Source organism: Ovis aries, chromosome 4 (assembly GCF_016772045.2).
Source record: "Ovis aries strain OAR_USU_Benz2616 breed Rambouillet chromosome 4, ARS-UI_Ramb_v3.0, whole genome shotgun sequence".
NCBI lineage: Eukaryota > Metazoa > Chordata > Mammalia > Artiodactyla > Bovidae > Ovis > Ovis aries.
In genome coordinates, this window is record NC_056057.1 from 11,338,877 (window position 1) to 11,352,925 (window position 14,049).

Below are 14,049 nucleotides of genomic sequence, written 5' to 3' on the forward strand. Positions count from 1 at the left end.
AGGCTAACATGCATTTGGGTTTCATCGGATCCCTGCCATTTACGTTCCACTTACCTACAGAAGTGATGATGATGGTGAAGTGAGTTTCATCTCGCTTTCCAGTTATGTTGTTGTAAGCACAGCACATATAGTCAGTTGTCTTCTGGGCTATTTTCTCGGATGCAACTTCCAAGCGAGGCCCATGCTTAATGACATATGTGGCATTGTTTGTCCTCTGGATCCAGGAGTAGGTGTTGGGAGGATAAGAGTCAGCAGAACAATCAAACAAGATGGCTTCTCCAATATCCACAGTGAACACTTCCCCTACTTTTAGTCCCCTATCAGAATCAACTCGAAGTCCATAAGGTCCATCTACATTAATTGAAAAGAGAAATATAGGGGTGACATAAATAATCACAATATAGTTATTGAGTTTGGGAGAGTTTAGCACCATTTTATTTTCATGAAAGTCTTCGTGTAAACTTGGGCAATTAGGTCCTCATTTAGACTCTCAGTAAACAATAAGGACCTAAAAGTGTTTTATTCTGATACCCATGGAAAAGGAAGTCATTTGAGAAGTGATTGAACTTGTCGGAAACAGTGAAAGCCTTGAAACTTAGGATATAATTTTACAGACACTGTTATCATAATTGTGGTGCTAAGCTTTTGAGTCACGTATAGATAAATCTATAAGTTTGTTAGACAAGTTCCATTTTTCTGAAACTGCAGCTGTACTTAAAAGTAATTTTAAAATAAATTATGGCTACTACCTTCTCTTTGACAACTTTTCTTTGAGTATTATCTGTTTTTCTTCTAAGTGCTGGGACAGTTGATGCAAATATTTAAAAGTTACTTTGTTTTACATGGAGCACAAATTTATGCAAAAAAGTACAGGAGTATTCCACATTTTCATGACATTTTAAGAGTTTAAAAAAGTTTAAAAATTCCTCCCCACAAGCTAAGCTTAGATTCCATTTGGAAAAAAATACATCTTCATTCTCATCAATAAACTACTTAATCATGGCTATCCCATGGTGATTTTTCCTTACATAGCAATATTCCTGGAGCAGGTTGCTATTTCTATGGCACCAAATTGTCTGCAGATTAAGACACATTTTCCATTGATTTCTTCAGAGAACAAATAAGAGAGATTAAAAAAAAAATATTCCCCAGCTAGATAGGTTTTTCTCATTCAGTTATATCCTGACTTATATTCTAAAAACTTTAAGGTTTAGGTATTAAGGTGCTCATAATTTAGCTGATCATAACCAGTATTTGTTGGCTATTCGCCATCTGAAGGCACTTTAAGTACTTATGCAGACAACCACATTTAATCTTTAAAGCAACCATATGAGGTAATTGTTATTCCCATTATAAAATGAAGGAAGAGATATTTAAAATTTAATTTTCCCATGGTCACAAAGCTATTAAATAGCAGACCTAGGATTCTAAAATATATGTATTTAATTATCCATATTACCTCTCCAAAAAAAAAACCTGCCAAATTGTGTAACTTTCTTTTTCAAAACAGTGTCTGTTTTCCTAACTGTATTATTTGTTGTACAATAAATTATTGTCTAATTACATATTAATTCTGTACTCAGTTAATCAAGTAGTCAATCAAAAAATACTTGTTTTAGAGATACTAAGTGCTCCATAATATATTTAATACGTGAGTGATAAAAAATGTATAAGACACAGTTCCTACTCTCAAGGAATTTATAAACTGGATAAGGTTATTGATGGTTTGCTTAGAAATAACCTAATCTCAAACGTCCTAATTTTTGAAAAAGCAACACCTGCTCATCTCTCATTGTGTGGGGTAACACAATGTGGTGATTAGAGAGTGGGATGTCTAGGTTAAATTCTGATTTTTTCAATGATTAGCAAAATGTTCTTCAAAAGCCACTTAAGCTTTTGGGGTCTCACTTTCCTCACCTTTGCTATAAAAAGATTGACTAGGTGACTGGCTGCCAATCTTGCTATCTTTGAAACGCCATGATTCATGCCAGGCTTGTTACTTTGGATACTGGCAAGTCAACCTCAAAATTTGCGGATTCCCAGAGTGGTTCTCCATTATGCCAGCATTTTCTGACCAACCTACCACTTGGGAGACAAATTTCCTAAGATACAACAGACGGTGAAGGTACATAGCAATAAATTATATTTAGCCAGAGGACATACACTTTACACATATCCGCTTCCTAAAGACACAGAGGCATCTGAAGGAAAACTATAGATTTATATTAATATATATACATGAGATGATCCTGCTTTTAGAAAGCAAACATAGAAGTACCTTCAAATTCAAAGTAATCAGGAACTGGAGATGGAGGATTCAAGTGCAGAGAAATGAATGCCCCGTTCCTGGGACTGTACTAGAACTCACTGTTTTCTCATTTCATGCTGTGATACAGTCTCAGGGGAAAATCTCTGTTTTAGAATTGTGTGTTGCAAAACCATTGAATAGTTAGTTGTGTAATGGGGATGAAAAGTTGTTTTCATTCATTCAATCAGAATCAGTACTGAGATGCTCCTGCATGCATGATACTGTTCCAGGCACTGTGAGGAGAACTGACGTGTCAGGTGCTGTATACACGGTTCCTGCTGCTATTATCTCAGCTCCAGCGCAGCAGCAGGGTCCCCTCAAGTTGACAGCACTGACAGAATATTAGGGAACCAAAGGTCACTGTCTGGTGGACATTGGTTACGGTTCACATCATAGGAAACCAATGGGAGGAATCAACAGAGGTTTGGAATAGCAGAAGACCCCAGTCTGTCACAAAGACTGACGCCTGAGAGCATTTCTGAGAGCAGAGCAAGGAAGGCTTGAAAAAGAGAAGGGTGGTCACTCACTACAAGTTTGTCTTTCTACTTGTTTTCAGAGTTTATAGGATATGAGTATAAAAACAAGTCGTTTGAGAACACACATGATGATGATAAAGATTGCTTTCAAAGTTTGCTGACGTTACTCAAAACTTCTTTGGGAACTTTCCATTTGGAATCACTTTAGGACTGCTTCCCTGGTGGTTCATGTAGCAAAGAGTTCACCTGCAATGCAGGAGACCTGAGTTTGATCCTGGGATCAGGAAGATCCCTTGGAGAAGGGAATGGGAACCCACTCCAGTATTCTTGCCTGGAGAATTCCATGGACAGAGGAGCCTGGCGGGCTACAGTTCATGAGGTTGCAAAGATTCAGACATGACTGAATGACTAATACTTTCACTTTCTCACAACATAATGGCATATTCTTAAAAGCAGTAATTCTCCCATTTTGGAGAACCGGTTTGATTTGCAGAGGAAGCCCATAGTAATTTAAAGTGAAGGCTGGTGAATAAGGTTGATTATCTAATTTAATAATCTCTCTAGTTTCAAGTAAAACATGCTTCTAAAGAAAGGAATCTGATTGTCCTTATTCATCTTCCCTATGCTCATTTTTATTTTGATTTTTCTACTTCCTCATTTATTGGATTTCATGATTAGCATAATCTTTTCTGTCTGTCTTAATTATCTGCTATATCTGGTTCCTCAGAGTTAGCATCAACCATCTCAAACTTCCTCAGTCCCCACACAAGCACCTCTTTCAGTTCTCGGAACCTAACACTTTAATGAATTTAAGTTCCTTGCTTCTGATATGACTCATTAAAATTCAGCATATTTTACCTGATTTTATAAGAAATACATTCCACTGCAGAAAATCCTAAAATTCCAGAGAGGCATGAAGATGAAAACTCATTTGTTTTCATCTCAGAGAACGAACATCCATATTTCAGGGTATGATCTTTAAGTCTTTTTCCTTTTGTTTTTTAAAAATTATTTATTTATTCTTTTTGGCCCAGTGGGTCTTTGCTGCTGCACATGGGCTTTCTTTAGTTGCGATGAGTGGGAGCTATTCTCTAGTTGCAGTGCCCAGGCTTCTCATTTCAGTGGCTTCTCTTGTTGCAGAGTTCAGGCTCAAGGGAGTGGGCTTCAGTAGTTGTGGCATGTGGTATCCTCCTGGACCAGGGATCAAACCTGTGTCCCCTGCACCAGCAGACAGATTCTTAAGCAGGAAAGTCCTAAGTCTTCTTTCTTTACCCACCGTCTCTCTCTCACGCACACACATAGACTGACCTATCTGTCTATGACATTCTACATACTGCTTACAATCTACTTTCTTCTGACTGCACGATGATGCTGTTTCCTTCTTCATTACCACGGCAAGCTGACCATCATTTACTCTGAAATGCAGCCTAACATATTATTCATAGCATGAGCAATCCAACTGAGGATATTTGAGTGATTCAACCAGTGTGGCCTCTGACATTGAAGATGAAAACAGATGGATAATTCTATTTTGACTGTGGTTCAGTTTCTTGCCCTTGGCAGAAATGAAACCTTTGCCTTAGGAATGGGTGTTTACTAAGTGACTTGTAAAATCATATATCATCTGTTCTGTTTAACAATTTATGGCTGGGTGGGAACAGAATCTAAATTTCCATCATGATGCTGCTTGCCATCCTGTTTGGGAGCAGATGGTAAGTATTTACTGTGAATGACCCTTTTTTCTTTCATATTTATCACTTAGAGCACTTTCCCATGAGCAGTGCCATATGTTGTACACAAAATGCAGTGGTTACTGGGTTATAATTTACAACACAGATGGGCATACACATTTCATGAACTGCAAGTAGATACCTGCCTGTATTACTGCCTTGACACTGTATTCCACCAAGGCCAACACTGGGTTGTGACATCATAACCTCAACGATACACTGTCACTCTTGACTTTGTTATACTTTTTTTCTGCCAAAATGAAAAGCAATTCCTGTTTTTGTGAAGGAAATTGTCATAGAAACAGCACCTCAAGAAAACAGAAGAGGTGATTCATGCTGAAATTCTAAATTATGATGTGGGCCTCTTTGGGGGAATATTGAAATATCACATTTACTACATTATTGAGGAACTTTGCTAAAGGTCAGAAAAAACAAACAAAAGCAAATGGAAGGCAGCGTGAGGGCCCTGTTGAGAGGAAGGGCCCAGCCGTGCAGTGCTGCAAAATGGCTGGAGCAGGCAAGGGGTGAGGCCAGAGCCACTCCGGAGGAGTCAGGGGCTGGTGGTTCTTTAGACGACATCGAGGGCTCCCCTAGAGGATGAGGAGGCATCCCCAAATCGACAGAAGTCCTTTCTTGGATGCTGGGTGTCTGAGCAGGGGGAGGAGACTTGGGGATGTCCTTTTGGTCCTGACTTCAGAGAAGCCCCCGAGGAAGAATGAGAGAAAGAAACAGGATCCTGAGGGGTGACTGAGAGGATGCCCCACTGGCTAAGGGGTCTGTTGTGTGATTTCTGCATAGATCTTAGAGGGTGGAACTGTGAAAAACCCACCAGAATTCTCAGGATGCTCGTGTTATGACAGGTTACTTCCTCCTGCCTTGGCCAGGATTGCAGGCCCTCAAAGGGTAGCCCTTGGCAGCCAGGTCTTTCCTCTGATGCAGCATCCCACAGGCTACCCTGACAGTTAACCAAAAACGGAGTGCCAGAAGAGTAAGCCTGTTACATTTTAAATCCGCATATGTTGGAGCAGCCTCACACACACAGTCCTCTTATGAACATTTCACAATGGGTGGTGGAGGTTGTGGTCTTCCATTGCATTCAAGAGTGTTCCCCAGAAAGAGCTGGAGCTGGCAGACGAGAACCTGGAGTCTCTTAGCTGGTCTCATTCCCGTGTGTCTCACTGTGTGAGCATCTTGTGCTGGTTGTAGGTTCCGTCACCTAGCCCTGGTTTAGTCGTCACTTCACAGATAATGAACCATGTGCCTCTTCCTTCTGGTTGTGCTTGTCAATACAGATAGTTTTGTAAGCAGCAAGCTTGAGGTACGACAACTTACAGCAATTTTTTGTATGAGTAAAAGTCCCTCGCAATTTCTGACTGTTGGAAGAACTCGAAGAAGGCCAGAAAGGAGATGGCACAGTTAGCTGGGGTCTATAAGATGACGAAGACATGACTCAAGATGGACAAGGATGATAATTGGGCCTCCAAGAACAATTTATGAAAAATGAATATACAAACTTAAAATAGAATGTGTACCTAAATACCTAGAAGCACCCCCCTTTGTAAGATTTGTAACAAAAATTAATAAGAATGGAGTTAATAGTTCTAATGGAGTGGCGGACCCAAGAACCATACCAGTGTTAGCAAAATGGCAGAATTCGTATAGTGTCAAAGTTGTCCTGCAAGAACTTCAGCGTCTAATGATGTCTAAAGAGAATATGAAATTCCCTCAGCTGCCTGAAGGACAGTGTTACAGCAATTAATCAGAAAGAAAACCACAGGCCCTCCCCTGCCCTCCATTTGATTTAAGCAGTCTTCATTTTCCACAGTAGTAAATTTTCTAGATATGTCTTGTAGACTTCAAAGAACTGGAAAGAAAGCTCCCATTCAAAGGCAGTTTATCTTAAGATACTATTCAGTTCAGTCACTCAGTCATGCCCAACTCTTTGTGATCCCATTGACTGCAGCATGCCAGGCCTCCCTGTCCATCACCAACTCCCAGAGTTTAATGAAACTCATGTCCATTGAGTCGGTGATGCCATCCAACCATCTCATCCTCTGTCGTTCCCTTCTCCTCCCACCTTCAATCTTTCCCAGCATCAGGGTCTTTTCCAACAAGTGAGTTCTTTGCATCAGATGGCCAAAGTATTGGAGTTTCAGCTTCAGCATCAGTCCTTCCAATGAATATTCAGGACTGATCTCCTTTAGAATGGACTGGTTGGATCTCCTTGCTGTCCAGGGGCTGCTCAAGAGTCTTCTCCAACACCACAGTTTAAAAGCATCAATTCTTTGGTGCTCAGCTTTCTTTATGGTCTAACTCTCACATCCATACATGACAACTGGAAAAACTGTAGCTTTGATTAGACAGATCTTTGTTGGCAAAGCAATGTCTCTGCTTTTCAATGTGCTGTCTAAGTTGGACATAACTTTTTTTCCAAGGAGCAAGCACCTTTTAATTTCATGGCTGCAATCACCATCTGCAGTGATTTTGGAGCCCCCCCAAAATAAAGTCTGTCACTGCTTCCATTGTTTTCCCTTCTATTTGCCATGAAGTGATGGGACCAGATGCCATGATCTTCATTTTCTGAATGTTGAGTTTTAAGCCAACTTTTTCACTCCCTTCTTTCACTGTCATCAAGAGGCTCTTTAGTTCTTCTTCACTTTCTGCCATAAGGGTGATGTCAGCTGCATATCTGAGGTTATTGATATTTCTCCTAGCAATCTTGATTCCAGCTTGTGCTTCATCCAGTCCAGCATTTTGCATGATGTACTCTGCATATAAGTTAAATAAGCAGGGTGACAATATACAGCCTTGACATACTCCTTTCCTGATTTGGAACCAGTCTGTGGTTCCACATCCAGTTCTAACTGTTGCTTCTTGACCTGCATACAGATTTCTCAGGGGCAGGTCAGGTGGTCTGGTATTCCCATCTTTTGAAGAATCCTCCACAGTCTGCTGTGACCCACACAGTCAAAAGCTTTGGCATAGTCAATAAAGCAGAAGTAGATGTTTTTCTGGAACTCTCTCACTTTTTTGATGATCCAGTGGATAGTGGCAATTTGATCTCTGGTTCCTCTGCCTTTTCTAAATCCAGCTTGAACATCTGGAAGTTCATGGTTCACATACTGTTGAAGCCTAGCCTGAAGGATTTTAAGCATAACCTGGCTAGCCTGTGAAATAAGTAGGCTACAACCTACCAGATGTATGGTAGTTTGAACAATCTTTGCCCTCTGTTGAGTTCTTAATCTGTGTCAAGTATTGCCTTAGGGATACAAAGGTGAATAACACAGAGCTCCCACTTTTTCCTGAGATGCTTATGAGTGGAAGAGGCTCATGGAAAGTGAGTGCTGTGGAGAGACAGGAATGGGGTGCTGAAGGTGCACAGCAAACCTCTTAGGGATGCTGAGGGGGTGAGACAAGATGAGGGGCAGGTGAGCCTTTCTGAAGAAGATGAGATTGTGACGGGTGTTAATAGGTGAAGGAAGGAAAGTGAGAACAGTTTCCATTAAATGATAAAGATTATAAGCATGTTGATGCTGTATCAGTAAGATAAATGACAGATCTTCAGCCTACACATTTTATTTAATTCTTAAAGACCCAAACCAAAAAATGGCTAACTTAGTGATTTTATGGAAAAAATCATGAACATGTGTTGTGTTTCTATATGTTATATGATAGGTTGTTGTTTTTTAGTCACTAAGTCTGATTGCAGCATGCCAGTCTCCTCTGTTCTTCACTGTCTCCCAGCTGCTGCTGCTGCTGCTGCTAAGTCGCTTCAGTTGGGTCTGACTCTGTGTGACCCCACAGATGGCAGCCTACCAGGCTCCTCCATCCCTGGGATTCTCCAGGCAAGAACACTGGCATTTCCTTCTCCAATGTATGAAAGTGAAAAGTGAAAGTGAAGTCGCTCAGTCATGTTTGACTCTTCATGACCCCATGGACTGCAGCCTATCAGGCTCCTCCGTCCATGGGATTTTCCAGGCAATAGTACTGGAGTGGGTTGCCATTGCCTTCTCCACTATCTCCCAGAGTTTGCTCAAATTCATATCCACTGAATCAGTGATGCTATCCAACCATCTCATCCTCTGCTGCTCCCTTCTCCTTTTGTCTTCAATCTTTCCAAGCCACAAGGTCTTTTCCAATGAGTTGGATCTTTGAGTTAGGTGGCCACAGTACTGGAGCTTCACCCCAGCATCAATCCTTTCAAGGAATATTCAGGGTTAATTTCCTTTAGGATTGACTGGTTGAGACTGAGTCCAAGAAACTCTCCAGAGTCTTCTCCAGGACCACAATTTGAAAGCATCAACTCTTCAGTGTCCAGCCTTCTTTATGGTCCAACTCTTGCATCCATACATGACTACTGGAAAAACCATAGCTTTGACTATATGGACCTTTGTTGGCAAAGTGATGACTCTGCCTTTTAGTATGTTGTCTAGGTTTGTCATAGTTTACCTTCCAGGAAGCAAGCATCTTTTGATTTCATGGCTGCAATCACTGTCCGAAGTAATGTTGGAGACCAAGGAAAAAAAATATTTGTCACTGCTTCTACTTTTTCCCTTTCTATTTGCCATGACGTGATGGGACCAGATGTCACTATCTTAGTTTTTTTCATGTTGATTTTCAAGCCAGTTTTTTCACTTTCTGCTTTCACCTGAATCAAGAGGCTGTTTAGTACCTCTTCATTTTATGCCATTAGAGTGGTATAATCTGCCTGCATATCTGAGGGTGTTGATATTTCTCCGAGCAATCTTGATTCCAGCTTGAGATTCATCCAGCCTGGCATTTTGCATGATGTATACTGCATAGAAGTTAAATGAGCAAGGTGACAATATACAGCCTTGACATATTCCTTTCCCAATTTTGAACCAGTCTGTTGTTACATGTTCAGTTCTAATTGTTGTTTCTTGATCCACATACAGGTTTCCCAGGAGACAGGTAAGGTGGTCTGGTACTCCCATCACTTTAAGAATTTTCCACAGTTTGTTGTGATTCACACTCAAAGGCTTTAGTGTAGTCAATGAAGCAGAAGTAGATGTTTTTCAGAAATTTTCTTGCTTTCTCTTTGATTCAGTGAACATTGGCAATTTGGTCTCTGCTTCCTCTGCCTTTTCTAAACCCAGCTCATACATCTGGAAGTTCTCAGCTCATGTACTGCTGAAGCCTAGCCTGAAGGATTTTGAGCATAAACTGGCTCGCCTGTGAAATAAACGCAGTTGTATGGTAGTTTGAACAATCTTTGGCACTTCACTTCTTTGGAATTGGAATGAAAACTGACCTTTTCTAGTCTGCTGGCTACTGCTGAATTTTTCAAATTTGCTGACATATTGCATGCAGAACTTTAATATCATCTTTTAGAATTTTAAACAATTCAGCTGGAATTCCGTTACCTCAGCTAACTTTGTTTGTAGTATTGCTGCCTAAGGTCCACTTGACTTCACACTGCAGGATGTCTGGATCTAGGTGAGGGACCACATCATCGTGGTTATCCGGGTCATTAAGACCTTTTTCGTACAGTTCTTCTGTGTATTCTCGCCACCTCTTCTTAATCTCTTCTGCTTCTGTTAGGTTCTTAACATTCCTGTCCTTTATTGTGCCCATCTTTGCATGATATGTTCCCTTGGTACCTCTAGTTTTCTTGAAGAGATCTCTAGTCTTTCCCATTTTACTGTTTCTTTGCATTGTTCATTTAAGAAGGCCTTCTTATCTCTCCTTGCTATTCTCTGGAACTCTGCATTCAGTTGGATATATCTTTCTCTTTCTTCCTGGCCTTTTACTTTTCTTCTTTCCTCAGCTATTTGTAAAGCCTCAGACAACCACTTTGCCTTCTTGCATTTCTTTTCTTTGGGATGGTTTTGGTCACTGCCTCCTGTATAATGTTATGAAACTCCATCCATAGTTCTTCAGCCACTCTGTCTATCAGATCTAACCCCTTGAATCTATCAGTCACCTCCAGTGTATAACAATAAGGGACTTGATTTAGGTCATACTTGAATGGCCTAGTGGTTTTCCCTACTTTCTTCAATTTAAGCCTCAATTTTGCAATAAAGAGCTCACATCTGAGCCACAGTCAGCTCCTGGTCTTGTTTTTGCTGACTGTATAGAGCTTCTCCATCTTCGGCTGCAAAGAATATAATCAATCTGATTTCAATATTGACCATCTAGTGATGTCCATGCATAGAGTCATGTCTTGTGTTATTGGAAGAGGGTGTTTGCTATGACTAGTGTGTTCTCTCGGCAAAATTCTTCTTAGTTTTTGTTCTGCTTTATTTTGTACTCCAAAGTCAAACTTGTCTGTTACTTCAAGTATCTCTTGACTTCCTACTTTTGCATTGCTATCCCCTATGATGAAAAGGACATCTTTTTTTGGTACTAGTTCTAGATGTTGTAGGTCTTCATAGAACCATTAAACTCCAGCTTTCTTAGCATCAGTGGTTGGGGCATTGGATTACTTGGATTACACTGGATGACTTGGATTACTGTGATGTTAAATGGTTTGCCTTGGAAACAAACCAAGGTCATTGTGTCATTTTTGAGATTGCACCCAAGTACTGTATTTCAGACTCTTTTGCTGACTATGAAGGGTACTCCATTTCTTCTAAAGGGATTCTTGCCCACAGTAGTAGATATAATGGTCATCTGAATTAAATTCACTCATTCCTGTCCATTTTAGTTCACTGATTCCTAAGAGGTCTGTGTTCAATCCTGCCATCTCCAGCTTGACCACATCCAGTTTACCTTGATTCATGCACCTACCATTCCAGGTTCCTATGCAACATTGTTCTTTATAGCATTGGAGTTTACTTTCACCACCAGACACATCCACAACTGAGTGTTGTTTCTGCTTTGGCCCAGCTGCTTCATATTTTCTGGAGTTATTAGTAATTGCCTTCCACTCTTTCCCTAATAGCATATTGAACAACTTCCAAACTGGGGAGCTCATCCCCAGCGTCATATCTTTTTGCCTTTTCAAATTGTTCATAGGGTTCTCCCAACAAGAATAGGTGAATGGTTTCCCATTTCCTCCTCCACTGGACCACATTTTGTCAAAACTCTTCACTATGATCCATCCATCTTGGGTGGCCCTGCACGGCATGGCTCCTAGGTTCAGTGAGTTATACATGCCCTTTTGCCATGACAAGGCTGTGAATTATGAAGGGGTATAAGATAGGTAGTAAATGGCTTAGCACAAAGAAGACCATGGTGTTTGATTTTTTAATCAAGTCAAACCATGAGTGAATGAGTGAATAAATGAATGAATAAGTGAAGGTCAAGAAGATGAGATGTTGACCCAGTGAAAGTTTTTGCATTCGAATGCAAAAATAATCAAGAAGATGTTAACACTATTCACAATTACTACATAGTAAGGGTAAAAAAAATCTTTTAAAAATCATCTAGGTAATTCATCCTCACAATGTATAAGTGGAACTCATATGGCAAAATTTTCTAAACGTTCTTCTTTCAACTACCTGCCATTAGTCTTTACTCAAGACAGGCATTTCTCTGTGAGGTTTGCATCAGTTCAGTTCAGTCGCTCAGTCATGTCCGACTCTCTGCGACCCCGTGAATTGCAGCACACCAGGCCTCTCTGTCCATCACCAGCTCCCAGAGTTCACTCAGATTCACATCTATTGAGTCAGTGATGCCATCAAGCCGTCTCATCCTCGGTCATCCCCTTCTCCTCCTGCCCTCAATCCCTCCCAGCATCAGAGTCTTTTCCAGTGAGTCAACTCTTCGCATGAGGTGGCCAAAGTACTGGAGTTTCAGCTTTAGCCTCATTCCTTCTAAAGAAATCCCAGGGTTGGTCTCCTTCAGAATGGACTGGTTGGATCTCCTTGTAGTCCAAGGGACTCTCAAGAGTCTTCTCCAACACCACAGTTCAAACACATCAATTTTTTGGCGCTCAGCCTTCTTCACAGTCCAACTCTCACATCCATACATGACTACTGGAAAAACCATAGCCTTGACTAGAGGTTTGCATAGATTATGTCTAAAAAGAATGCAAAGAAGAAAGTTCGGTCTATAAATAAAAGATATGTTCTATAAAATCCGAACTTATTCAAATGGGGATATTCTAATTCTTTCAAATAACACAGGAAAGGAAAGGAAATTTAGGAGTTTAAAGCCTTTATCGGTGATTATGGTTTTCCCTCCATTTAAATACTTCACACACTGTGTAACACCATTTTCTGTGATAATTATAAGATTAGGGCGTGAACATGCACATGTTGAAAGAAAGATCTTATTCAATATTTTTACTTTGTCAGATTAAAGTAAACTATATAGCAAAACAAAGTGTATTTCAAGATCATGCAAATGACATTTTCATGTATCTGTAATTGCTTATGAAATTTTCCCCAGGAATTTTTCATTTAAATTTATAGCTAAAGTTCAGAGACAGATAAATAGATGGTAAGATACAAAGGATTCATGTAAAGGAAATATTTTCATGTAGAAAAATGAAATGTGTTAAATAATGGTAATTTCTGGGGAAGAAAGTTCTTTCCAAAGTATTCTTTCAGTATTCTCTTTGAAGGTATCTTCTAAATTACCCAGGTTTCCCATAATTTCTTGATGTCATGTTGCCAATTATATCAGCGTAGTTTGGGCTCCAAATGAAAAGAAGAAAAAAAGAGGGAAAGAAAACTAGCTAATATTATTGGGTTTTTCCTATGTGCCACTCACTGCCTTCTTTACACATAAAATCTCACATAAGATCATACACCATGACCAAGTGGGCTTTATCCCAGGGATGCAAGGATTCTTCAATATCCGCAAATCAATCAATGTAATTCACCACATTAACAAATTGAAAAATAAAAGCCATATGATTATCTCAATAGATGCAGAGAAGGCCTTTGACAAAATTCAACATCCATTTATGATAAAAACTCTCCAGAAAGCAGGAATAGAAGGAACATACCTCAACATAATAAAAGCTATATATGACAAACCCACAGCAAACATTATCCTCAATGGTGAAAAATTGAAAGCATTTCCCCTAAAGTCAGGAACAAGACAAGGGTGCCCACTTTCACCACTACTATTCAATATAGTTCTGGAAGTTTTGGCCACAGCAATCAGAGTAGAAAAAGAAATAAAAGGAATCCAAATTGGAAAACAAGAAGTAAAACTCTCACTGTTTGCAGATGACAAGATCCTCTACATAGAAAACCCTAAAAACTCCACCAGAAAATTACTAGAGCTAATCAGTGAATATAGTAAAGTTGCAGGATATAAAATCAACACACAGAAATCCCTTGCATTCCTATACACTAATAATGAGAAAATAGAAAGAGAAATTAAGGAAACAATTCCATTCACCATTGCAACAAAAAGAATAAAATACTTAGGAATACATCTACCTAGAGAAACTAAAGACCTATATATAGAAAACTATAAAACACTGGTGAAAGAAATCAAAGAGGACACTAATAGATGGAGAAATATACCATGTTCATGGATTGGAAGAATCAATATAGTGAAAATGAGTATACTACCCAAAGCAATCTACAAATTCAATGCACTCCCTATCAAGCTA

The 14,049-nt window shown here is 39.8% G+C and overlaps 1 protein-coding gene and 1 pseudogene across 5 annotated transcripts in view; one reads left to right on the top strand and one right to left on the bottom strand.

The window, feature by feature from the left end:
- HEPACAM2 (HEPACAM family member 2) overlaps positions 1 to 14,049 on the bottom strand; it is a 55,922-nt gene that overhangs the window by 22,977 nt on the left and 18,896 nt on the right. For all 5 annotated transcript variants that reach the window (XM_042248380.2, XM_027968449.3, XM_042248381.2 and 2 more), the window contains exon 4: positions 55 to 351. In XM_042248380.2, the coding sequence (XP_042104314.1) occupies positions 55 to 351 (297 nt within the window). The remainder of the gene's footprint in view (positions 1 to 54; positions 352 to 14,049) is intronic.
- Positions 5,891 to 6,273, top strand: LOC114114473 (ubiquitin-conjugating enzyme E2 variant 1-like; annotated as a pseudogene).